We start from the raw sequence: 28,000 nt of genomic DNA, 5'->3' as shown, positions 1-28,000 counted from the left end.
ACCTGGATGTTATAAGGAAGTCCAGGTTTGATGAAAGGGGGCGTGGACACCAGGCTCAGGCTGTACGGTGACTTGACAAACTTGACTGTAGCAAGCTCCGCCTCCTGCATGATTCCACCTGTCAGTCAGAGACAGAAAAATGAGCTTGTGTGTGTGTGTGTGTGTGTGTGTGTGTGTGTATTGTATACCCATGTCTTCCAGCAGCAGTACTGTGATGTACAGTACTTCCCCTGCAGAGCACTCAGGTCTTTGGGGCCGTTATGTTTGGGACAGAATCTCCTGAATGTTAACAGTGACGTCCAGTTCTCCAGAGGAGGACAACTGCAGGAGACACAGCAAGACTATAGATACACAACTGACAGCATGAACGTCCTGCGGGGGTCAAGAACACGTCGCATCTGTTCAGTTACACCTTTGTTGATGAAGCTAATTCACAGACTGACCTTTTGACCCTAATGACCTTGACTTTAACTCCTAAGAGGTGATGGTCTAGTGGTTAAGCTGTTGGGCTTGATACCGGGGGATCCTTGGTTCAATATCCAGCCTGACCAGAAAATCAGTAAGGGCCCTTGGGCAACGTCCTTAATTCCCTCGTTAGTCCTGGTGTGTAGTGGGCACCTTGTGTGGTAGCAGCCTGACATCGAGGTGAATGTGAGGCAAGTTATTTCTCATTAACTTCTGGATCTGTTCCTAAATGTTTTAAATCTGCAGTGATTAAACCATTACTTAAGAAACTTAATGTTGACCCGAGTGTACTGAAAAACTATCGGCCGATAGCAAATCTATCAAATTCTGGAAAAAGTGGTGTCACGGCAGCTCGTAGACTATCTTACTGAGAATAATCTCTTTGAGCCACTGCAGTCTGCTTTTAGAAAATATCATTCCACAGAGACGGCTCTCACTAAAGTGGTGAATGATCTTCTGCTTGAATTTCAATTTTCAATTTCAATTTCAATTTATTTTCATTTATATAGCGTCAAATCACAACAGAGTTGCCTGAAGGCACTTGCAGTGGATTTGGACACCACAACAGTTCTGTTGCTGTTAGATCTCAGTGCTGCATTTGATACAGTGGATCATCATATTCTACTTGATAGGCTGGAAAATCACTTTGGGATTACTGGGAGAGCCTTAACATGGTTGATGTCATACTTGACCAGTCATTCTCACTGTTTTGTACAGTAACACTACCTCTAACCTTAGTGACATGAAATTTGGGGTTCCACAGGGGTCCATCTTAGGCCCCCTGCTTTTCTCCCTTTATATAGCACCCCTTGGGCACATATTGCGGCATTTTGGGATTACCTTTCACTGCTATGCTGATGATACTCAGTTATACATGCCAATAACTGCTGGTAATCTTGTTCACATAAAATCCTTAGAAGATTGCCTTGCATCAGTGAGAAGCTGGATGTCTAGAAACTTCCTACTTTTAAACTCTGATAAGACTGAAATGATGGTTCTTGGTCCAGTGAGACATCTGCATCAATTTGACCAGTTAACGCTCAGCCTAGGCTCGTGTGTCATACATCACACTGACAAAGTGAGGAACCTTGGGGTAATTTTTGATCCTACATTGTCCTTTGACCTCCACATTAGAAATATTACGAGGACTGCTTTCTTCCACCTGTGAAATATAGCGAAGATTCGTCCCATCCTGTCTATGGCTGATGCTGAGACCCTGATCTATGCGTTTATCTCTTCTAGATTGGACTACTGCAATGTTCTATTTTCTGGTTTACCGCAGTCTAGCATTAGGGGTCTCCAATTGGTTCAAAATGCTGCAGCCAGACTTTTGACACAAAGCAGAAAGTTTGACCACATTACACCCATTTTGGCATCTCTTCAATGGCTTCCTGTCCCAGTGAGATCAGATTTTAAGGTTCTGCTACTAAGCTATAAAATTATTCATGGACTGGCACGTCCCTACCTAACTTACCTAATTAAACCTTACGTACCGGCCCAGGCTGTGCATTCTCAGGGTGCAGGACTACTTTGTGTCCCTAAGGTGAATAAGAAGTCTGTGGGTCACAGAGCTTTCTCTTATCGTGCCCCTGTTCTGTGGAATGATCTCCCTGCATCAATAAAACAGTCAGATTCTGTGGAGATTTTCAAGTCCAGACTTAAGACGCACTTATTTTCCCTTTTGTATGACTAGCATACTGGTACAGTATGTTGCTATGCTTTTTACTCTTTTAAATTCATTTTATTAGTAAACTGAGCATGCCGCAGCCTCAACTTTATCTAAATTCTGGGTCTTTCAGTGAAGTTTAGGGCTAGCAGCCGGTGATCACCTTAGTATTTCTTCTGTTTTTCTTGCTGTTTAATGCTGACAAATTATACTGTATTTTTTGTCTTTCTGATGCTTGATTCTGCTTTTTTTCTTTTCTCTCTGTTTGAGGTGCGGCTCCATCCAGAGATGGGTGTGGTATCTGTTCCAGAAACCGTCCTGTGCACAGGCAACATTTCCTGTATGTTCGTTTTGTGAATTATTCTGTAATTTGTGTCTGTATCATGACCCAAGCAGAGGGTCACCCCTTTGAGTCTGGTCTGCTTGAGGTTTCTTCCTCAGAGGGAGTTTTTCTTACCACTGCTGCTCTGGGGTCAGCAAGGTTAGACCTTACCTGTGTGAAGCCTGTATGGCGCTATATAAATGAAAATAAATTGAAATTGAAATTATTCTAATGCACTTTGAGTGTCTGATTCAGATGGAAAAGCACTTTATAAATGCAGTCCATTTACCATTTATCTAAAAGTAAATTCTGAGTTTGATTTTGATCCACATCCAAAGTTTAACAGAAACTGTCCAAAGGAGCTGGTAGGGGTCGACCCACTGTGACTGACCTTTCGAAGATTTGACCTTGTCTGTTCAATTCCAGAACCCACTCAGACTTTGTTCTTTCTTACTCTGTCTCTGGTCATGGAGCTGGAGATGATTACTGGAGGCGTCACGCCGCTAACGTAGCCGTAGCGCAGAAAAACTTCAGCGTGGCTCACTGGGGCACCGTGCAGATACCTGTGACACAAAAACCCACGTTTGATCTGGTTCCTAGCTGAAGTCCTGTTCAGGTGGATGAGATGCTCCTCACCTGGCAGAGACCTTGTAGGTGAAACTGTCAAAGTTCCCGTAGCTGATGTAGTTGACTTCTGGTTCCAGGAGGATGGAGATGCTGGGAAGGACTTCCTCAGGACGCAACAAAAACCTCATTAAACTCACAAACACAAACTAAAGGCACATGTTAAATGACTGCAGACTGAACTGCATAAAAAAAAAACAGTTTCTACAAAGTCTCGTTAAATTCAACCTGATGTGTGTGAACAGGAAATGAGATTGTCACAGTTTAAAAATGAACACATGAATCTAAAACACCATCCTTTATGCTGTCCCTAACATAATGGCCAACGCCAGTTTCACTCCTTATCACACATGTATAGACCCCGAGGTCCGTACCATCCTGGACTCCGTGTGGACCCCGAGGTCCGTACCTCCTGACTCCCGTGTGGACCCCGAGGTCCGTACCTCCTGACTCCCGTGTGGACCCCGAGGTCCGTACCTCCTGACTCCCGTGTGGACCCCCGAGGTCCGTACCTCCTGACTCCCGTGTAGACCCCGAGGTCCGTACCTCCTGACTCCGTGTGGACCCCGAGGTCCGTACCTCCTGACTCCCGTGTAGACCCCGAGGTCCGTACCTCCTGACTCCCGTGTGGACCCTGAGGTCCGTACCTCCTGACTCCCGTATGGACCCTGAGGTCCGTACCTCCTGACTCCCGTGTGGACCCTGAGGTCCGTACCTCCTGACTCCCGTGTAGACCCCGAGGTCCGTACCTCCTGACTCCCGTGTGGACCCTGAGGTCCGTACCTCCTGACTCCCGTATGGACCCTGAGGTCCGTACCTCCAGAGCCCTGTATAGACCCTGAGGTTCGTACCTCCAGAGCCCCGTATAGACCCTGAGGTCTGTACCATAACCTGTAAATTTTACAGTACAAAGCTGTAACTGACAAAAATTTCAAAACCAGTAAATCCAACATTTGTTTGCTACATTAACCTGTTATTTAATATATATATATATATATATATATATATATATATATATATAGATATATATATATACTCAACAAAATATAAACGCAACACTTTGGTTTTGCTCCCATTTTGTATGAGATGAACTCAAAGATCTAAAACTTTTTCCACATACACAATATCACCATTTCCCTCAAATATTGTTCACAAACCAGTCGAAATCTGTGATAGTGAGCACTTCTCCTTTGCTGAGATAATCCATCCCACCTCACAGGTGTGCCATACCAAGATGCTGATTAGACACCATGATTAGTGCACAGGTGTGCCTTAGACTGCCCACAATAAAAGGCCACTCTGAAAGGTGCAGTTTTGTTTTATTGGGGGGGATACCAGTCAGCATCTGGTGTGACCACCATTTGCCTCATGCAGTGCAACACATCTCCTTCGCATCATCCGTGAAGAGAACACCTCTCCAACGTGCCAAACGCCAGCGAATGTGAGCATTTGCCCACTCAAGTCGGTTACGACGACGAACTGGAGTCAGGTCGAGACCCCGATGAGGACGACGAGCATGCAGATGAGCTTCCCTGAGACGGTTTCTGACAGTTTGTGCAGAAATTCTTTGGTTATGCAAACCGATTGTTTCAGCAGCTGTCAGAGTGGCTGGTCTCAGATGATCTTGGAGGTGAACATGCTGGATGTGGAGGTCCTGGGCTGGTGTGGTTACACGTGGTCTGCGGTTGTGAGGCTGGTTGGATGTACTGCCAAATTCTCTGAAACGCCTTTGGAGACGGCTTATGGTAGAGAAATGAACATTCAATACACGAGCAACAGCTCTGGTTGACATTCCTGCTGTCAGCATGCCAACTGCACGCTCCCTCAAATCTTGCGACATCTGTGGCATTGTGCTGTGTGATAAAACTGCACCTTTCAGAGTGGCCTTTTATTGTGGACAGTCTAAGGCACACCTGTGCACTAATCATGGTGTCTAATCAGCATCTTGATATGCACACCTGTGAGGTGGGATGGATTATCTCAGCAAAGGAGAAGTGCTCAATATCACAGATTTAGACTGGTTTGTGAACAATATTTGAGGGAAATGGTGATATTGTGTATGTGGAAAAAGTTTTAGATCTTGAGTTCATCTCATACAAAATGGGAGCAAAACCAAAAGTGTTGCGTTTATATTTTTGTTGAGTGTATATATCAGTCGAATATAAATGCATTTGTTACTTGTTAAATGGTAAATGGACTGCATTTATATAGCGCTTTTCCATCTGCATCAGACGCTCAAAGCACTTTACAATTATGCCTCACATTCACTCCGATGTCAGGGTGCTGCCATACAAGGCGCTCACTACACAGTGGGAGCAACAGAGGATTAAAGACCTTGCCCAAGGGCCCTTAGTGATTTTCCAGTCAGGAGGGGATTTGAACCCATGATCTTCTGGACTCAAGCCCAACACCTTAACCACTAGACCATCACCTCCCCTCCCTTGTTAATAACTGTTAATATAGAAACATTTGTTACTTTTCCTCAAGGTTGCCACAGGAGGGTCATGGGATGCACATGTTGATCTGGCTTTTCTAAAATAACTCCAACCGGATGAGGAGAACGGGCCTCGTCTGTTCAGAACTGAATATCAATAGGATAAAATAGATTTTGCAATTCATTACATTTTCAGACTAATTAACATCATGTGACACAACGGTGGCTCAAGTAGTGACTGTGCCGACCTCCCAAACAGAATACCCCTGGTTCAAGGCTGCCCATATCCCATTATTCACTCATTTATACTATAAAATCTACAGTATTCTTTCTTTACCTGATAATTTATACAGTATTTTCTTATAATCAGCTCATTAAGCTCATTTTTAGGACAGCTATGTGCTAACTAGCCAAAGTAGCATCAAATAGCCAGACTAGCTAGCTCACCATCTAGTTCTGTTGCCACACATTAGTAAAGTCAGAGTCAGTGAGAGAGAACGTATTTGTCTTTTCTTCGCAGACTTTGATTTTTAGAGCACTTTGGTAGAACAGAAACTGGATCATGTGGCTGACAAACAGGATAATGGTTTAGTTAGCTTTAGATAGACGCATCAATCACCTGAATCTATTGAGACGGGTTACGATTTAAAGACTATCTGACTGACTCCGCCCATTTCAGAGGACTGATGTTATATGTTAAGCTCCATGTGATAACGCAGTTTTGCTTGTTACCGTATTCTTTAACTTCAAAGTTTGTTCTTGCTGTTGTGGTGAAAAAGTCGGAGTATTTTGCCTCAATGGTCCAAATCCCCAACCTGGAATCAACAAAACCACATCACAGTCTGATCCAGAGGAGTTGAAGGTTTGAGGTTTTGAAGTTCTTACTTTGGTTTGACGGGGATCTTGAAGGGGTTTTGCATTGAAGGGATTCCGTTGTTGACGTCAATCATTTCCACAACGTCCACGATCTGGTGGTCTGGGTCCTGTCGGGGTCCGAGTTCAATGAACACATACAAACACTTTCTCATACCAAACAGTTCCATTTAGAATAACAAGGAATCTCGAAGACAGAAACATAAAAACCCATAACAAATAAATAAAACAAAAAGTGACTTCGGTTCCTTTGAGTCCTTGAGGGCTGAACAAAACCAAGAAGGAACAACAATAATCCAAGACAGACAAAAGCTGCTTCATGCTTTTCAAGCTCATTAAAAGAGACAATTCATTGTGGATGGAAGTCTCAAATATAAAAAAAAAAGATGACACAGGTCAACATGATTTTTCTTGTGTGGAGTTTTTCAAAGGATTTTAGGTCATTTGGGGGCGCTGAATCTGAATTTGGGGTTCGTTTTTGCCAGTCACATCACATTTTGAGATATGAAAACACATTTCTCATATCAAGCATTGAAGCAAAAGCTGAGGTCTGGCACGCCTCTTCAGTGCCATAAACGATATTACGGCTCTTTTTCATATTTGCTTTTGAAGCTGCTTTTGTGTGATTAGTGGCATCAAACACAAGTGAATGAGCAACATTTGTGTAAACAAACTTTTTTGTAAACCATTAATACGGAACATGCAGAATGCAAAAAACCTTGTTGTGTGGGCCGCTGAAGAGGAGGTACTGCTGGCCCACCACCACCAGATGGCGCCCTGCTTGGAGTGCGGGCTTCAAGCATGAGAGGGCGTAGGAGCCACTGGGAGTGACAGCTGTCACTCATCATCGGCACCAGCTGTCACTCATTCAACTCATCACCATCACCATAAAGGCCGGACTGCAACTCCACCTCCTCGCCGAGAAATCAGCTACCTTGGAGGTAATTTCTCTGCTACACTTAACTCTGACTTAGAGTCTGAATTTCTTTGCAGCCGTTTTCCTGTGGTGTTGCCTTATCTGAGGGATTGGCGTTTGGTGTGATCAGCGACGGCTTCGCTTCACACTCCAACCAGATAAGTGGCTAGACAGGAGCTGCACGAGTGTGTGACTGGAGGTGGAGGTGCTCCCTCCCAAAAGAACACAGACTGTGGGATTACTGAGTGTGCGAACTCACACTCACCTGTGCTGTTTCTGTTCTCTGCCAGCAGTACAAGGTCTGACAGCTGGAGACGGTGACCACCTGGGGACCCAGGACTTGGCGGCTCCGGTGTTCTTCAGATCCATTGGCAGTGAGGGCCGTGTGGGATCCGGCTCGGTTCTGGACGGGCGTCTCCTATCCTCAAGCCTGCCCACACGTCACCCAACGTGTAATTGACTGTAGTTCCAAACTGGTTGTTGTCTGTATTCCGTTGTGCACAATTTACAACATTAAATTGTTACTGTTTGGCTTATCCATTGCCCGTTCTTTTACGCCCCCTGTTGTGGGTCCGTGTTCCTACACTTTCACAACAAACCTGATATGATAGAGGAAATCTGAGCTCTGATCCCCACAGAACTCTGATCCACATGTTACTCTGATCCACATGTTGCTCTGATCTCCACGTTACTCTGATCCACATGTTACTCTGATCCCCACATTACTCTGATCCACGTTACACTGATCACCATGTTGCTCTGATCTCCACGTTACTCTGATCTCCACATTACTCTGATCCACATGTTGCTCTGATCACTATATTACTCTGATCTCCATGTTACTCTGATCCGCATGTTGCTCTGATCCCCACATTACTCTAATCCACATGTTACTCTGATCCGCATGTTGCTCTGATCACCATGTTGCTCTGATCTCCACGTTACTCTGATCTCCACGTTACTCTGATCACCATGTTGCTCTGATCTCCACGTTACTCTGATCCACATGTTGCTCTGATCCCCACATTACTCTGATCCACGTTACACTGATCACCGTGTTGCTCTGATCTCCACGTTACTCTGATCTCCACATTACTCTGATCCACATGTTGCTCTGATCACCATATTACTCTGATCTCCATGTTACTCTGATCCGCATGTTGCTCTGATCCCCACGTTACTCTGATCCACGTTACTCTGATCCGCATGTTACTCTGATCTCCATGTTGCTCTGATCTCCACATTACTCTGATCCACATGTTACTCTGATCACCATGTTACTCTGATCCGCATGTTGCTCTGATCCCCACATAACTCTGATCCACGTTACACTGATCACCATGTTGCTCTGATCTCCACATTACTCTGATCCACATGTTGCTCTGATCACCATATTACTCTGATCTCCATGTTACTCTGATCCGCATGTTGCTCTGATCCCCACGTTACTCTGATCCGCATGTTACTCTGATCTCCATGTTGCTCTGATCTCCACGTTACTCTGATCCACATGTTGCTCTGATCTCCACATTACTCTGATCCACATGTTACTCTGATCACCATGTTACTCTGATCTCCACATTACTCTGATCCACATGTTGCTCTGATCACCAGATTACTCTGATCTCCATGTTACTCTGATCCGCATGTTGTTCTGATCCACGGAACTCTGATCCACGTTACTCTGATCCACATGTTGCTCTGATCACCATGTTGCTCTGATCTCCACGTTACTCTGATCCACATGTTGCTCTGATCTCCACGTTACTCTAATCCATGTTGCTCTGATCTCCATGTTACTCTGATCCGCATGTTGCTCTGATCACCATGTTGCTCTGATCACCATATTACTCTGATCACTATGTTACTCTGATCACCACGTTACTCTGATCCACATGTTGCTCTGATCACCATATTACTCTGATCACTATGTTACTCTGATCTCCACGTTACTCTGATCTCCACGTTACTGTGATCAGGATGTTGCTCTGATCCCCACATTACCCTGATCCACATTACTCTGATCCACATGTTGCTCTGATCACCATTTTGCTCTGATCTTCACGTTACTCTGATCCACATGTTGCTCTGATCTCCACGTTACTCTGATCACCATGTTACTCTGATCTCCACATTACTCTGATCCACATGTTGCTCTGATCACCATATTACTCTGATCTCCACGTTACTCTGGTCCACATGTTGCTCTGATCCACGTTGCTCTGATCCCCACATTACTCTGATCCCCACTTTACTCTGATCCACATGTTGCTCCTATCTCCATGTTACTCTGATAACCATATTACTCTGATCTCCACGTTACTCTGATCTCCACATTACTCTGATCCGCATGTTGCTCTGATCCACACATTACTCTCATCCGCATGTTGCTGTGATCACCATGTTGCTCTGATCTCCACGTTACTCTGATCCACATGTTGCGCTGATCTCCACGTTACTCTGATCCACATGTTACTCTGATCACCATGTAACTCTGATCTCCACATTACTCTGATCCACATGTTGCTCTGATCACCATGTTACTCTGATCTCCACGTTACTTTGATCAGCATGTTGCTCTGATCCACATGTTGCTCTGATCCCCACATTACTCTGATCTGCATGTTGCTCTGATCCACATGTTGCTCTGATCCCCACATTACTCTGATCCGCATGTTGCTCTGAACCACATGTTGCTCTTATCCCCACGTTACTCTGATCACCATGTTACTCTGATCTCCATGTTACTCTGATCAACATGTTACTCTGATCACCATGTTACTCTGATCTCCACGTTACTCTGATCCACATGTTGCCCTGATCCCCACATTGTGACTCCGATCCCCACACTGTTGCTCTGATCCCCATGCTAGTCTGATCTCCATGTTATTCTGGTCCGCATGTTACTCTGATCAGCATGTTACTCTGATCTGCATGTTGTTCTGATCTGCATGTTGTTCTGATCCCCCATGTTACTCTTATCCTCATGTTACTCTGATCCACATGTTACTCTGATCCGCATGTTACTCTGATCCGCATGTTACTCTGATCCCCATGTTACTCTGATCCACATGTTATTCTGATCCGCATGTTGTTCTGATCCACATGTTACTCTGATCCACATGTTATTCTGATCTGCAAGTTGTTCTGATCCACATGTTGTTGTGATCACCATGTTACTCTGATCTCCACATTACTCTGATCCACATGTTAGTCTGATCTCCATGTTATTCTGGTCCCCATGTTACTCTGATCACCATGTTACTCTGATCTCCATGTTACTCTGATCAACATGTTACTCTGATCACCATGTTACTCTGATCTCCACGTTACTCTGATCCACATGTTGCTCTGATCCCCACATTGTGACTCCGATCCCCACACTGTTGCTCTGATCCCCATGCTAGTCTGATCTCCATGTTATTCTGGTCCGCATGTTACTCTGATCAGCATGTTACTCTGATCTGCATGTTGTTCTGATCTGCATGTTGTTCTGATCCCCCATGTTACTCTTATCCTCATGTTACTCTGATCCACATGTTACTCTGATCCACATGTTGCTCTGATCACCATTTTGCTCTGATCTTCACGTTACTCTGATCCACATGTTGCTCTGATCTCCACGTTACTCTGATCACCATGTTACTCTGATCCACATTACTCTGATCCACATGTTGCTCTGATCACCATATTACTCTGATCTCCACGTTACTCTGGTCCACATGTTGCTCTGATCCACGTTGCTCTGATCCCCACATTACTCTGATCCCCACTTTACTCTGATCCACATGTTGCTCTGATCACCATGTTACTCTGATCTCCACATTACTCTGATCTCCACATGTTGCTCTGATCACCATGTTACTCTGATCTCCACGTTACTCTGATCCACATGTTGCTCTGATCCCCACTTGTGACTCTGATTCCCACATTGTTGCTCTGATCCCCATGTTGCTCTGATCCACATGTTGCTCCTATCTCCATGTTACTCTGATAACCATATTACTCTGATCTCCACGTTACTCTGATCTCCACATTACTCTGATCCGCATGTTGCTCTGATCCACACATTACTCTCATCCGCATGTTGCTGTGATCACCATGTTGCTCTGATCTCCACGTTACTCTGATCCACATGTTGCGCTGATCTCCACGTTACTCTGATCCACATGTTACTCTGATCACCATGTAACTCTGATCTCCACATTACTCTGATCCACATGTTGCTCTGATCACCATGTTACTCTGATCTCCACGTTACTCTGATCAGCATGTTGCTCTGATCCACATGTTGCTCTGATCCCTACATTACTCTGATCTGCATGTTGCTCTGATCCACATGTTGCTCTGATCCCCACATTACTCTGATCCGCATGTTGCTCTGAACCACATGTTGCTCTGATCCCCACGTTACTCTGATCACCATGTTACTCTGATCTCCATGTTACTCTGATCAACATGTTACTCTGATCACCATGTTACTCTGATCTCACACGTTACTCTGATCAACATGTTGCCTCTGATCCCCCACATTGTGACTCCGATCCCCCACACTGTTGCTCTGATCCCCAGGCTAGTCTGATCTCCATGTTATTCTGGTCCGCATGTTACCTGATCAGCATGTTACTCTGGATCTGCATGTTGTCTGATCTGCATGTTGTTCTGATCCCCCATGTTACTCTTATCCTCATGTTACTCTGATCCACATGTACTCTGATCCGCATGTTACTCTGATCCCCATGTTACTCTGATCCACATGTTATTCCAATCGCATGTTGTTCTGATCCACATGTTACTCTGGTCCAATGTTATTCTGATCTGCAAGGTTGTTTGATCCACATGTGTGTTGTGATCCACCATGTTACTCTGATCTCCAATTACTCTGATCCACATGTTAGTCTGATCTCCATGTTATTCTGGTCCCCCTGTTACTCTGATCACCATGTTACTCTGATCTCCATGTTACTTCTGATCAAATGTTACTCTGATCACCATGTACTCTGATCTCCACGTACTCTGCTCCCCATGTTGCTCTGATCCCCACATTGTGACTCGATCCCCACACTGTTGCTCTGATCCCCATGCTAGTTCTGATCTCCATGTTATTCTGGTCCGCACTGGTTACTCTGATCAGCATGTTACTCTGATCTGCATGTTGTTCTGATCTGCATGTTGTTCTGATCCCCCATGTTACTCTTATCCTCATGTTATCTTGATCCACATGTACTCTGATCCGCATGTTACTCTGATCTGCATGTTACTCTGCTCCCCATGTACTCTGATCCCCATGTTATTCTGCATCCGCATGTTGTTCTACTCCCCATGTACTCTGATCCACATGTTACTCTGATGCACATGTTATTCTGATCTGCAAGGTTGTTCTGATCCACATGTGTTGTGATCACCATGTTACTCTGATCTCCACATTACTATGATCCCCGTTAGTTTGATCTCCATGTTATTCGGTCCCCATGTTACTCTGATCCACATGTTACTCTGATCCGCATGTTGTTCTGATCCCCATGTACTCTGATCGCATGTTACTCTGATCCACATGTACTCTGATCCGCATGTTGTCTGATCCCCATGTTACTCTGATCCGCATGTTACTCTGATCCACATGTTACTCTGATCCACGTTACTCTTTTCCACATGTTACTCTGATCCGCATGTTATTCTGATCTGCAAGTTGTTCTGATCCACATGTTACTCTGATCACCATGTTACTCTGATCTCCACATTACTCTGATCCGCATGTTATTCTGATCCACATGTTACTCTGATCCGCATGTTGTTCTGATCCCCATGTTACTCTGATCCGCATGTTACTCTGATCCGCATGTTACTCTGATCCGCATGTTGTTCTGATCCCCATGTTACTCTGATCCGCATGTTACTCTGATCCACATGTTACTCTGATCCACGTTACTCTGATCCACATGTTACTCTGATCCGCATGTTATTCTGATCTGCAAGTTGTTCTGATCCCCATGTTACTCTGATCCGCATGTTACTCTGATCCACATGTTACTCTGATCCACGTTACTCTGATCCACATGTTGCTCTGATCCCCACATTGTGACTCCGATCCCCACACTGTTGCTCTGATCCCCACATTACTCTGATCTGCATGTTGCTCTGAACCACATGTTGCTCTGATCCCCACGTTACTCTGATCACCATGTTACTCTGATCTCCATGTTACTCTGATCTCCATGTTACTCTGATCACCATGTTACTCTGATCTCCACGTTACTCTGATCCACATGTTGCTCTGATCCCCACATTGTGACTCCGATCCCCACACTGTTGCTCTGATCCCCATGCTAGTCTGATCTCCATGTTATTCTGGTCCGCATGTTACTCTGATCCGCATGTTACTCTGATCTGCATGTTGTTCTGATCTGCATGTTGTTCTGATCCCCCATGTTACTCTTATCCTCATGTTACTCTGATCCACATGTTACTCTGATCCGCATGTCACTCTGATCCGCATGTCACTCTGATCCCCATGTTACTCTGATCCACATGTTATTCTGATCCGCATGTTGTTCTGATCCCCATGTTACTCTGATCCACATGTTACTCTGATCCGCATGTTATTCTGATCTGCAAGTTGTTCTGATCCACGTTGTTCTGATCACCATGTTACTCTGATCTCCACATTACTCTGATCCACATGTTAGTCTGATCTCCATGTTATTCTGGTCCCCATGTTACTCTGATCCACATGTTACTCTGATCCGCATGTTGTTCTGATCCCCATGTTACTCTGATCCGCATGTTACTCTGATCCACATGTTACTCTGATCCACATGTTGTTCTGATCCCCATGTTACTCTGATCCGCATGTTACTCTGATCCACGTTACTCTTTTCCACATGTTACTCTGATCCGCATGTTATTCTGATCTGCAAGTTGTTCTGATCCACATGTTACTCTGATCACCATGTTACTCTGATCTCCACATTACTCTGATCCGCATGTTGTTCTGATCCGCATGTTACTCTGATCCGCATGTTACTCTGATCCACATGTTACTCTGATCCACATGTTACTCTGATCCGCATGTTATTCTGATCTGCAAGTTGTTCTGATCCCCATGTTACTCTGATCCGCATGTTACTCTGATCCACATGTTACTCTGATCCACATGTTACTCTGATCCACGTTACTCTGATCCCCATGTTACTCTGATCTGCAGGTTGTTCTGATCTGCATGATTATTAGATGGACTGAGCTACAGATCCAGTGCCACAAGGTCAGCGTTGGCCAGACAGTAAATTTTCATCAGACTTAACTTCTGTTGTGGTTCAAGTCTCAGTTCCTGGTACTGAGTGGGTCCAATGACAGTGCCCAGCTGACATGTTGAAGCAGGCCTGTCTTGAACCATAACCCATATAGGTCCTACATGCAGTGTGCCCTAGCCTAAAATGCTGCCTGCTCTTTGCTGGTGGAAGCAGTCATACACTCACCCTGAAGGTCAGGAAGACGCTCCGGTTCGCTGGCTTCAACTCCTGGTTCATCGAGAACGCTCTCACTTTGACTGGAGACAAAAATCAAACGAATGAATAACACTGATGGTTGAGTCATTCATTATGTAAACCAACACATTAATGTGTCGTGTCTTGGTGTTTACAGATAAATGTGCTTTTGTAAAATATTCAATTTTTTATTGTAAAACAGGCATTTTTATGGAGCCCTGGAAGTGTCATCGCAAAAGTTTTGCATGTGGAGAGAATGTGCGCTCAGTTTATTATATTGTGCGCACGTTTTATATATTGTGCACACGTTTTTATTATATTGTGGCACGTTTTATTATATTAGTGGCACCACGTTTTATTATATTGTGCGCTCATTTTAATTATATGTGTGCACGTTTTATTATATGTGCACACGTTTTATTATATTGTGCGCTCCTTTTAAGCATCATTTGAGTGAAACAAGGGCACGACTCTACTAATGTGGGCCACAATTTGTAAAACATGCACGCAATATTGTCTTGACACATAAATGTTGCTATTAGTCAACAAACCAGCAGACAGTGTGATACATTTCCTCGTTAGAAATGGATCTGGTCAGGGTGTATCATCATAGTTTGGGCACACAAGGACATACAGAGAACTCCAGCTGCCCAGCATGACATCATGTGGACTTTAAAGCACATTAAAAAGGATGCAGGATCTGTCGTGAGGATGACAATTTAGGTCAAATCAAATCAAACATCAAATCAAATTTATTCATTTATATAGCGCCAATTCACGATGAAATTGTCTCAAGGCGCTTCACAGAACTAAAACAACAAAAAAAACTGAACTGAAAATTTAAAACACAATAAAAAGATGAGCATAAAAGAATACAAGAATAAAAACACTTCATAATACTAATGATAAAACAGGAAAACAAATGAGTCTTTAAACGTGACTTAAAAGTCTCCACAGCATCCGCTGCCAAATGTGTGCCGGAGATCGTTCCACAGAGCTGGGCACGGTAGGAGAAAGCTCTGTGACCAGCAGACTTTTTATTCACCCTGGGAACAAACAGAAGTCCTGCACCCTGAGAACGCAGGGCCTGAGCTGGTACATAGGGGCTTACCAGGTCAGCCAGATAGGGAGGTGCAAGTCCATCAAATCAAAATCAAATCAATTTTATTTATATAGCGCCAAATCACAACAAACAGTTGCCCCAAGGCGCTTTATATTGTAAGGCAAGGCCATACAATAATTACGGAAAACCCCAACGGTCAAACGACCCCCTGTGAGCAAGCACTTGGCGACAGTGGGAAGGAAAAAACTCCATTTTAACAGGAAGAAACCTCCAGCAGAACCAGGCTCAGGGAGGGGCAGTCTTCTGCTGGGACTGGTTGGGGCTGAGGGAGAGAACCAGGAAAAAGACATGCTGTGGAGGGGAGCAGAGATCGATCACTAATGATTAAATGCAGAGTGGTGCATACAGAGCAAAAAGAGAAAGAACCAGTGCATCATGGGAACCCCCCAGCAGTCTAAGTCTATAGCAGCATAACTAAGGGATGGTTCAGGGTCACCTGATCCAGCCCTAACTATAAGCTTTATCAAAAAGGAAAGTTTTAAGCCTAATCTTAAAAGTAGAGAGGGTGTCTGTCTCCCTGATCTGAATTGGGAGCTGGTTCCACAGGAGAGGAGCCTGAAAGCTGAAGGCTCTGCCTCCCATTCTACTCTTACAAACCCTAGGAACTACAAGTAAGCCTGCAGTCTGAGAGCGAGGCACTCTATTTGGGTGATATGGTACTATGAGGTCCCTAAGATAAGATGGGACCTGATTATTCAAAACCTTATAAGTAAGAGAAGAATTTTAAATTCTATTCTAGAATTAACAGGAAGCCAATGAAGAGAGGCCAATATGGGTGAGATATGCTCTCTCCTTCTAGTCCCCGTCAGTACTCTAGCTGCAGCATTTTGAATTAACTGAAGGCTTTTCAGGGAACTTTTAGGACAACCTGATAATAATGAATTACAATAGTCCAGCCTAGAGGAAATAAATGCATGAATTAGTTTTTCAGCATCACTCTGAGACAAGACCTTTCTAGTTTTAGAGATATTGCGTAAATGCAAAAAAGCAGTCTTACATATTTGTTTAATATGCGCTTTGAATGACATATCCTGATCAAAAATGACTCCAAGATTTCTTACAGTATTACTAGAGGTCAGGGTAATGCCATCCAGAGTAAGGATCTGGTTAGACACCATGTTTCTAAGATTTGTGGGGCCAAGTACAATAACTTCAGTTTTATCTGACTTTAAAAGCAGGAAATTAGAAGTCATCCATGTCTTTATCAATCAATCAATCAATCAATTTATTTTTTATATAGCGCCAAATCACAACAAACAGTTGCCCCAAGGCGCTTTATATTGTAAGGCAAGGCCATACAATAATGATGTAAAACCCCAACGGTCAAAACGACCCCCTGTGAGCAAGCACTTGGCTACAGTGGGAAGGAAAACTCCCTTTTAACAGGAAGAAACCTCCAGCAGAACCAGGCTCAGGGAGGGGCAGTCTTCTGCTGGGACTGGTTGGGGCTGAGGGAGAGAACCAGGAAAAAGACATGCTGTGGAGGGGAGCAGAGATCGATCACTAATGATTAAATGCAGAGTGGTGCATACAGAGCAAAAAGAGAAAGAAACAGTGCATCATGGGAACCCCCCAGCAGTCTACGTCTATAGCAGCATAACTAAGGGATGGTTCAGGGTCACCTGATCCAGCCCTAACTATAAGCTTTAGCAAAAAGGAAAGTTTTAAGCCTAATCTTAAAGTAGAGAGGGTGTCTGTCTCCCTGATCTGAATTGGGAGCTGGTTCCACAGGAGAGGAGCCTGAAAGCTGAAGGCTCTGCCTCCCATTCTACTCTTACAAACCCTAGGAACTACAAGTAAGTCTGCAGTCTGAGAGCGAAGCGCTCTATTGGGGTGATATGGTACTACGAGGTCCCTAAGATAAGATGGGACCTGATTATTCAAACCTTATAAGTAAGAAGAAGAATTTTAAATTCTATTCTAGAATTAACAGGAAGCCAATGAAGAGAGGCCAATATGGGTGAGATATGCTCTCTCCTTCTAGTCCCCGTCAGCACTCTAGCTGCAGCATTTTGAATTAACTGAAGGCTTTTTAGGGAACTTTTAGGACAACCTGATAATAATGAATTACAATAGTCCAGCCTAGAGGAAATAAATGCATGAATTAGTTTTTCAGCATCACTCTGAGACAAGACCTTTCTGATTTTAGAGATATTGCGTAAATGCAAAAAAGCAGTCCTACATATTTGTTTAATATGCGCTTTGAATGACATATCCTGATCAAAAATGACTCCAAGATTTCTCACAGTATTACTAGAGGTCAGGGTAATGCCATCCAGAGTAAGGATCTGGTTAGACACCATGTTTCTAAGATTTGTGGGGCCAAGAACAATAACTTCAGTTTTATCTGAGTTTAAAAGCAGGAAATTAGAGGTCATCCATGTCTTTATGTCTGTAAGACAATCCTGCAGTTTAGCTAATTGGTGTGTGTCCTCTGGCTTCATGGATAGATAAAGCTGGGTATCATCTGCGTAACAATGAAAATTTAAGCAATACCGTCTAATAATACTGCCTAAGGGAAGCATATATAAAGTGAATAAAATTGGTCCTAGCACAGAACCTTGTGGAACTCCATAATTAACTTTAGTCTGTGAAGAAGATTCCCCATTTACATGAACAAATTGTAATCTATTAGACAAATATGATTCAAACCACCGCAGCGCAGTGCCTTTAATACCTATGGCATGCTCTAATCTCTGTAATAAAATTTTATGGTCAACAGTATCAAAAGCAGCACTGAGGTCTAACAGAACAAGCACAGAGATGAGTCCACTGTCCGAGGCCATAAGAAGATCATTTGTAACCTTCACTAATGCTGTTTCTGTACTATGATGAATTCTAAAACCTGACTGAAACTCTTCAAATAGACCATTCCTCTGCAGATGATCAGTTAGCTGTTTTACAACTACCCTTTCAAGAATTTTTGAGAGAAAAGGAAGGTTGGAGATTGGCCTATAATTAGCTAAGATAGCTGGGTCAAGTGATGGCTTTTTAAGTAATGGTTTAATTACTGCCACCTTAAAAGCCTGTGGTACATAGCCAACTAACAAAGATAGATTGATCATATTTAAGATCGAAGCATTAAATAATGGTAGGGCTTCCTTGAGCAGCCTGGTAGGAATGGGGTCTAATAAACATGTTGATGGTTTGGATGAAGTAACTAATGAAAATAACTCAGACAGAACAATCGGAGAGAAAGAGTCTAACCAAATACCGGCATCACTGAAAGCAGCCAAAGATAACGATACGTCTTTGGGATGGTTATGAGTAATTTTTTCTCTAATAGTTAAAATTTTGTTAGCAAAGAAAGTCATGAACTCATTACTAGTTAAAGATAATGGAATACTCAGCTCAATAGAGCTCTGACTCTTTGTCAGCCTGGCTACAGTGCTGAAAAGAAACCTGGGGTTGTTCTTATTTTCTTCAATTAGTGATGAGTAGAAAGATGTCCTAGCTTTACGGAGGGCTTTTTTATAGAGCAACAGACTCTTTTTCCAGGCTAAGTGAAGATCTTCTAAATTAGTGAGACGCCATTTCCTCTCCAACTTACGGGTTATCTGCTTTAAGCTACGAGTTTGAGAGTTATACCATGGAGTCAGACACTTCTGATTTAAAGCTCTCTTTTTCAGAGGAGCTACAGCATCCAAAGTTGTCTTCAATGAGGATGTAAAACTATTGACGAGATACTCTATCTCCCTTACAGAGTTTAGGTAGCTACTCTGCACTGTGTGGTATATGACATTAGAGAACATAAAGAAGGAATCATATCCTTAAACCTAGTTACAGCGCTTTCTGAAAGACTTCTAGTGTAATGAAACTTATTCCCTACTGCTGGGTAGTCCATCAGAGTAAATGTAAATGTTATTAAAAAATGATCAGACAGAAGGGAGTTTTCAGGGAATACTGTTAAGTCTTCTATTTCCATACCATAAGTCAGAACAAGATCTAAGATATGATTAAAGTGGTGGGTGGACTCATTTACTTTTTGAGCAAAGCCAATAGAGTCTAATAATAGATTAAATGCAGTGTTGAGGCTGTCATTCTCAGCATCTGTGTGGATGTTAAAATCGCCCACTATAATTATCTTATCTGAGCTAAGCACTAAGTCAGACAAAAGGTCTGAAAATTCACAGAGAAACTCACAGTAACGACCAGGTGGACGATAGATAATAACAAATAAAACTGGTTTTTGGGACTTCCAATTTGGATGGACAAGACTAAGAGACAAGCTTTCAAATGAATTAAAGCTCTGTCTGGGTTTTGATTAATTAATAAGCTGGAATGGAAGATTGCTGCTAATCCACCGCCCCGGCCCGTGCTACGAGCATTCTGACAGTTAGTGTGACTCGGGGGTGTTGACTCATTTAAACTAACATATTCATCCTGCTGTAACCAGGTTTCTGTTAGGCAGAATAAATCAATATGTTGATCAATTATTATATCATTTACCAACAGGGACTTAGAAGAGAGAGACCTAATGTTTAATAGACCACATTTAACTGTTTTAGTCTGTGGTGCAGTAGAAGGTGCTATATTATTTTTTCTTTTTGAATTTTTATGCTTAAATAGATTTTTGCTGGTTATTGGTAGTCTGGGAGCAGGCACCGTCTCTACGGGGATGGGGTAATGAGGGGATGGCAGGGGGAGAGAAGCTGCAGAGAGGTGTGTAAGACTACAACTCTGCTTCCTGGTCCCAACCCTGGATAGTCACGGTTTGGAGGATTTAAGAAAATTAGCCAGATTTCTAGAAATGAGAGCTGCTCCATCCAAAGTGGGATGGATGCCGTCTCTCCTAACAAGACCAGGTTTTCCCCAGAAGCTTTGCCAATTATCTATGAAGCCCACCTCATTTTTTGGACACCACTCAGACAGCCAGCAATTCAAGGAGAACAAAGGAGAACAGATGTAAAACTATTGACGAGATACTCTATCTCACTTACAGAGTTTAAAAATTAATCGGACAAAAATTTATCGCAAGATAATTAGTCCAATAATGGTTTTTAAAGTTATCTAAAAAGATAATCCGATAATGAAAACATTATCTTCGATAATTATTGGATTATCAGAACTGTGCCCACCACTGGAAACTTCATTTCAATTCTCAAATATCAATGTCTGCTATATGATATATTTAACTGAAATTTCGGATCCAGACAACCAACGATTTATAAAGGAAAATCAATCAATCAATCAATTCAATCAATTTTATTTATATAGCGCCAAATCACAACAAACAGTTGCCCCAAGGCGCTTTATATTGTAAGGCAAGGCCATACAATAATTACGTAAAAACCCCAACGGTCAAAACGACCCCCTGTGAGCAAGCACTTGGCAACAGTGGGAAGGAAAAACTCCCTTTTAACAGGAAGAAACCTCCAGCAGAACCAGGCTCAGGGAGGGGCAGTCTTCTGCTGGGACTGGTTGGGGCTGAGGGAGAGAACCAGGAAAAAGACATGCTGTGGAGGGGAGCAGAGATCAATCACTAATGATTAAATGCAGAGTGGTGCATACAGAGCAAAAAAGAGAAAGAAACACTCAGTGCATCATGGGAACCCCCCAGCAGTCTAAGTCTATAGCAGCATAACTAAGGGATGGTTCAGGGTCACCTGATCCAGCCCTAACTATAAGCTTTAGCAAAAAGGAAAGTTTTAAGCCTAATCTTAAAAGTAGAGAGGGTGTCTGTCTCCCTGATCTGAATTGGGAGCTGGTTCCACAGGAGAGGAGCCTGAAAGCTGAAGGCTCTGCCTCCCATTCTACTCTTACAAACCCTAGGAACTACAAGTAAGCCTGCAGTCTGAGAGCGAAGTGCTCTATTGGGGTGATATGGTACTACGAGGTCCCTGAGATAAGATGGGACCTGATTATTCAAAACCTTATAAGTAAGAAGAAGAATTTTAAATTCTATTCTAGAATTAACAGGAAGCCAATGAAGAGAGGCCAATATGGGTGAGATATGCTCTCTCCTTCTAGTCCCCGTCAGTACTCTAGCTGCAGCATTTTGAATTAACTGAAGGCTTTTCAGGGAACTTTTAGGACAACCTGATAATAATGAATTACAATAGTCCAGCCTAGAGGAAATAAATGCATGAATTAGTTTTTCAGCATCACTCTGAGACAAGACCTTTCTAATTTTAGAGATATTGCGTAAATGCAAAAAAGCAGTCCTCATGAAAATTATCAGGGGTGTCCAAACTTTTGCATACAACTGTAACTGCGAACACGTGGGTGTGTTAATTGTTCATCAGTATGTCCCTGATGTGCACATCACTTTGATGACTTCATGTTTTCACACTATTAACAGTTCCCAGCATCACCTCTTCATGACGCACCACACATTTCCGCTGTCATTTCACTTTTGATACATCTGAACATTAGAGTGGAGACAGACGTACATTACGTTTTTGTGTGTACGCGGTCTTTGTACATGAGGCCTGGTCAGGACTGGTCACACCTCATCACACCAGTCTCACATCTGGTCACACCTCATGATACCAGTCTCACATCTGGTCACACCTGGTCACACCTCATGATACCAGTCTCACATCTGGTCACACCTGGTCACACCTCATGATACCAGTCTCACGTCTGGTCACACCTGGTCACACCTCATGACGCCAGTCTCATGCCTGGTCACACCTGATAACTGGCCCGGTCACACCTTGTGATACCAGTCTCACGTCTGGTCACACCTTGTGATACCAGTCTCACGCCTGGTCACACCTTATGACGCCAGTCTCATGCCTGGTCACACCTGATAACTGGCCCGGTCACACCTTGTGATACCAGTCTCACATCTGGTCACACCTGGTCACACCTTGTGATACCAGTCTCACATCTGGTCACACCTGGTCACACCTTGTGATACCAGTCTCACGCCTGGTCACACCTTGTGATACCAGTCTCACGTCTGGTCACACCTTGTGATACCAGTCTCACGCCTGGTCACACCTTGTGATACTAGTCTCACGTCTGGTCACACCTTGTGATACCAGTCTCACGTCTGGTCACACACCTGGTCACACCTTGTGATACCAGTCTCACGTCTGGTCACACCTGATCACACCTCATGACGCCAGTCTCATGCCTGGTCACACCTGATAACTGGCCCGGTCACACCTTGTGATACCAGTCTCACGTCTGGTCACACCTCATGATACCAGTCTCACGTCTGGTCACACCTGGTCACACCTCATGATACCAGTCTTACATCTGGTCACACCTGGTCACACCTCATGATACCAGTCTCACGTCTGGTCACACCTCATGACGCCAGTCTCATGCCTGGTCACACCTGATAACTGGCCCGGTCACACCTTGTGATACCAGTCTCACGCCTGGTCACACCTTGTGATACCAGTCTCACATCTGGTCACACCTTGTGATACCAGTCTCACGTCTGGTCACACACCTGGTCACACCTTGTGATACCAGTCTCACGTCTGGTCACACCTTGTGATACAAGTCTCACGTCTGGTCACACACCTGGTCACACCTTGTGATACCCTTCTCACGTCTGGTCACACCTTGTGATACCAGTCTCATGCCTGGTCACACCTTGTGATACTAGTCTCACATCTGGTCACACCTTGTGATACCAGTGTCACGTCTGGTCACACCTTGTGATACTAGTCTCACGTCTGGTCACAGCTTGTGATACCAGTCTCACACCTGGTCACACCTTGTGATACCAGTCTCACGTCTGGTCACACCTGGTCACACCTCATGACGCCAGTCTCATGCCTGGTCACACCTGATAACTGGCCCGGTCACACCTTGTGATACCAGTCTCACGTCTGGTCACACCTCATGATACCAGTCTCACGTCTGGTCACACCTGGTCACACCTCATGATACCAGTCTTACATCTGGTCACACCTGGTCACACCTTGTGATACCAGTCTCACATCTGGTCACACCTGGTCACACCTTGTGATACCAGTCTCACATCTGGTCACACCTGGTCACACCTTGTGATACCAGTCTCACGCCTGGTCACACCTTGTGATACCAGTCTCACGTCTGGTCACACCTTGTGATACCAGTCTCACGCCTGGTCACACCTGGTCACACCTCATGATACCAGTCTCACGTCTGGTCACACCTGGTCACACCTCATGACACCAGTCTTGCGCCTGGTCACATCTGATAACTGGCCCGGTCACACCTTGTGACACCAGTCTCACACTCGATCACACCACGTGACACCAGCGTCATGTCCAGTCACACCTCTTCACACACTCCTCACCACTCTGATGTGGGGTGTACAGCGGTTTGTCTGTCTGGATGAACAGGAAGCCGTTGGTGCGGGCGATGGGGATGGACAGGTGCTGGTTGATCTCTGCTGATTGGACATGGAGAGTCACATGATTCACATCTTTTGTGAGCAGCCCTGGAATTATCTGGAAACAGAAAACGAAGACAAATTTGAGGAAAATCCTGACTAATGAGTCCTGCACTATTTAAAAATGTACTTAATCTAGATAACCGGTGTCGCCGACCAAACGGTCCCCCCTAAAAATTTGTCCCCCCTGCCTTCACTGGGCATGCGTCACTTCTGTGCTTCAGCCGCGGTTCACCGATTATCACCTCGTTTCTGCTTCAGACTGCCTCCAGTCATCATCTGTCTCAGTGACAGATATCTGAAGCTTTCCTACAACAATCATTTCCACATAAATTCAGCATTATTTCATCATAAAAGGTGGCGGAAGCGATCAGAGCGCCACAGCCAGACAAGTTGCTGCTGATGCGTTCACTGCGCCTCCGTTCACTGCGCCTCCGTCATTTCAAAGTATCAGTAGCGACTCACTGATTATCGCCTCATTTCCGCTTCAAACTGACTTTAGAAAGATTTAAGAGGTTTTACTTTGTCATCTGATGGTTAATAATCACATTAATCTATTTGATGACTTTGGGAGAGAGACTCTGTCTTAGACAAGCTGCTGTGGTCCCAAATGACGCAGCATGCGAAGTGGAGGCAGGGCAGACCAGTTTTTTTTTTTTTGGGGTGGGGGGGGGGGGGGAGACCGTTCAGTTTGCAACACCAAATCCACAAAACGAGTTGGTTAAATGGAAAGCATAAATTACTGTAACAATTTAATAAAGTGCATTTCTGCAGCACAGACACACGTTGGCCGCAGTTCAGGGATTAAGGACCTCAGCCAAGTTCCTTAGTGACTTTCTAGCCTGAAGGATCCTTTGGTCTCAGGTCCACCTCTTTAACCTCTACGCCAGTCCTGTGTAACCGGTTAATGTGTTTTTTTTTGTTTGTTTGTTTTTTTTAGAGTGCATTAATGCTCGCGTGATGTTGGAGAAACATTGCACATTAAACATCAGATGGACGTGAAGCTCACCCGCACACGAGCGAGCGCCTGGTGCTGGTTCTGACTGTTCAGGGTCACGACCTCCTGCGCTAGAATGATGTGATTCGGAGACATGGAAGTCTTCAAAAACACGTAGACCTTCACCTCCTCCGAGAAACCAAACAGCTGCAATGAGACTGTTTCCATGGCGTCCAAACGGATAAACAGAGGAGCTGTGATCAGATACCTGCAGGAGGAGGAGCAGCGGAGAGGAGGGCAGGAAGGAGGGAGGTGAAGGAGATGAGGATACAGGAGAGGAGAAGGAGATGAGGAGGAGGAGATGAGTCTATTTAGTATGAAGTGCATCGTTTTCAGTAAGTGGTTTTGAAGTAATCCAAAGTAATCTGATTACAGGTGATCCAAAGTATTCCAAATAATATGTATTCAGGTACTGATTATTACATTTCAAAGTAATCCTGTCCAACTATGAATGCAGTAGCGTTCGTAGCTGGTTGCCAACAGTTTGTTTGTCAGCACAGAAGTCCAAAGTGTGGTTGGCACCCTGGGCGGGTCGAACTGGTACTTAACCCAAAGTGTGAGGAAAAGTTGGCTAAAGTTTTATTCATTCCTATCTGCACACAGATTCCAAGAGACAGATGTTGACCGTTTGTAGCTGTGTGGACACTTCGGGTTGAGATCAGACAGATATGACACCACGAGGCCACAGGAAGTAGCTCAAGTTCACGTTGGCCTTGAACCCATCAAAGCCAGCGGAGATTGGGTTCAGTTCCATCAGTGTTTTGATGACAGAATCAAGCTGCTGTAATTTGGTTTAAGTTGGACAATAAGAATCTTCCTGATGTGTAGAATCAATTAAGTTGTAATTAATCAGTAATAACAGTGTTTGACTTACGTTTTGGCCTGAGCGTCTGCTCTCCAGAACATAGAACACAAACACACGAGCAGAATGCTTACTTTCATCTTGAAACACACCCCGAGCACCAGAACCTGGTCTCAAAACCTTAAAACCAACAGATTGTGCAAAAGAAAATTAAGACTCAAAAAACAGAACCCAATACCAAACACTTACATAGTCCGCAAAACCCACTTAATCCCAAACAAGTCCTAAAAACAAAAAGGTCACAAAGTCCCCCAGTCCTAAAAACTGAGTCTCCAGAACAGAGCAAGGGGCAAAAACCAGTTTTGACTGTGGAACACCCGAGTAAGACAGACAGGTTTAATAGTTATTGATCAACTTGGCTATTGGCAAATACCTGCATGTCATCAGCAAACAGGACAAAGTGGGATTTTCCCGTCAGCGTCCCAAAGGTGAATTTACTTAGTGTGTGTTTTCCTAGCTTACTCAACTGATGTTCTCGTTTGTATGAACAAATCAGTTCTGTGTTCTGAATACATCTCATGCATTACTGCACATTTTCAGCTGTAATGTGCAATTAATTCACAACTAACTCGTGAAAAAAATTAAATAAACCCAAATGTCTCCTTGATGGACACATGAAAGACAGAGAAACTAAAAAAATATCAGAGTTCAAATAAGAGTTTATTAGGACTGGCTCAAATACAGAAGTCAACACATCATTCATCATAGCAACACGCATGTCACATGTAAAGTGACAGATTCAGGCCATAAAGCAAATCTTACGAATAATATTCACATTATTTTTATTTTACCATTTTCTGAGTAGGAATTTATTTACAACACATGAAAACAAGATGACACGATGACTGAGTGAATCAGAACTTTAACATCACGTCAACACAGAAACCAAGTGAAATTATTTACAAATACGCGCCCAGGCTCCGCCTACATTCATGAGCGCATACGGAGGAACCTGATGAGTTCTTAGCAGATTTAGCAAGAAATAAAAAAAAGAGGACATTAGCATCATCCCAGTTTAAACTGAGCCAACCTGCATGCTAGCATGCTAACTAAACAGACACACTGAAGTTTTGCTCTGATAGCTAAAATAAAATGTGAGCATTCATGTTAGGACATAGTATGTACAGTATTACAATTACCGTATGCTTAGAGACAGCATGGTATCAAGTTGTTTACCGTAGATTTAATAATTTCTAAATAAAAATAACTAACTCAACTTATAACGTTCTCGAATGGAAGCTGTTGCTAACATTTTAGCATCGCATCTTCATTCAGTGCAGAAACATAGTATAAATTTTAGCACTTTTTTTTTTACACCACATACAATATGCTAATTATTAGCATGTTCTCAATGAAGCTGAATATTCAATTATTTATGAATGGCTGCTGCTTAAAACATAACTACAAAGTTAACATGGTTGATGCTCATCATGGTACAAGCTACAGTGCTAATGATGCTAGCATCAATTTACAGCTTATGAGTTAAAGTTTGCTATCAATCATCAAAAGTGTGATCGTAAATATTAATGCTAAATACTGCATGTGGATCATGTCTGACCACTGTGCTACATGACAAGCTAACATGTTAATACCACTGATGTTATTCGGTGCACGTGCTAGAATCATGTCATGGCGCCTGTTGTGAGAAACCATAGCGATACGCTATGTTCCACACAAATCAGACTCAAACATTTCTGACCTTTAGTTGGGCGGCGGAGACAAACTTTTAATCAGTTTCAACTAGTTAAAAGTTTATTTACTCCAAGTTCACAGAGAACCATTTATCTGACGTTGCAGAAGACTGTGATGTCAAATAAAGGTATTTTGTTGTAATTGAAATATAAAGTACTGTAAATAACATGAACACATTACATGTGTAGACTGACGTTAATG

The 28,000-nt window shown here is 43.6% G+C and overlaps 2 protein-coding genes across 2 annotated transcripts in view; both read right to left on the bottom strand.

Moving 5' to 3' along the window:
• c5 (complement component 5) overlaps positions 1-228 on the bottom strand; it is a 94,410-nt gene extending 94,182 nt beyond the window's left edge. Inside the window, exon 1 of the mRNA XM_034165217.1 lies at positions 3-228. Coding sequence (XP_034021108.1) covers positions 3-110 — 108 coding nt within the window. The 5' untranslated portion in view covers positions 111-228. The remainder of the gene's footprint in view (positions 1-2) is intronic.
• On the bottom strand, positions 133-27,691 carry LOC117505645 (complement C5-like). The gene is made up of 9 exons (XM_034165218.1): positions 26,120-27,691; positions 25,258-25,453; positions 24,153-24,306; positions 14,776-14,846; positions 6,397-6,494; positions 6,244-6,326; positions 3,090-3,180; positions 2,908-3,016; positions 133-321 (listed from the first exon to the last, which is right to left on the bottom strand). Exons 1-9 carry the CDS (start codon positions 26,185-26,187, stop codon positions 259-261), a joined length of 933 nt encoding a protein of 310 aa, XP_034021109.1. The 5' UTR covers positions 26,188-27,691; the 3' UTR covers positions 133-258.
• Positions 27,692-28,000: the final 309 nt, after the last annotated feature.

The sequence above is a fragment of the Thalassophryne amazonica genome, unplaced genomic scaffold (assembly GCF_902500255.1).
Source record: "Thalassophryne amazonica unplaced genomic scaffold, fThaAma1.1, whole genome shotgun sequence".
NCBI classification, from domain to species: domain Eukaryota; kingdom Metazoa; phylum Chordata; class Actinopteri; order Batrachoidiformes; family Batrachoididae; genus Thalassophryne; species Thalassophryne amazonica.
The sequence above is the reverse complement of the archived record's forward strand: the minus strand, read 5'-3'. Positions and strand labels throughout refer to the sequence as shown.

Coding starts and splice junctions, on each gene's coding strand:
- LOC117505645 (XM_034165218.1), bottom strand. CDS start 26,187: ATGAAAGTAAGCATTCTGCTCGTGTGTTTGTGTTCTATGTTCTGGAGA. Junction 3,181..6,243: donor CTTTGAAGTTAAAGAATACG/GTAACAAGCAAA, acceptor GTCCTGAGGAAG/TCCTTCCCAGCATCTCCATC. Junction 322..2,907: donor GCTCCATGACCAGAGACAGA/GTAAGAAAGAAC, acceptor TGTCTCCTGCAG/TTGTCCTCCTCTGGAGAACT.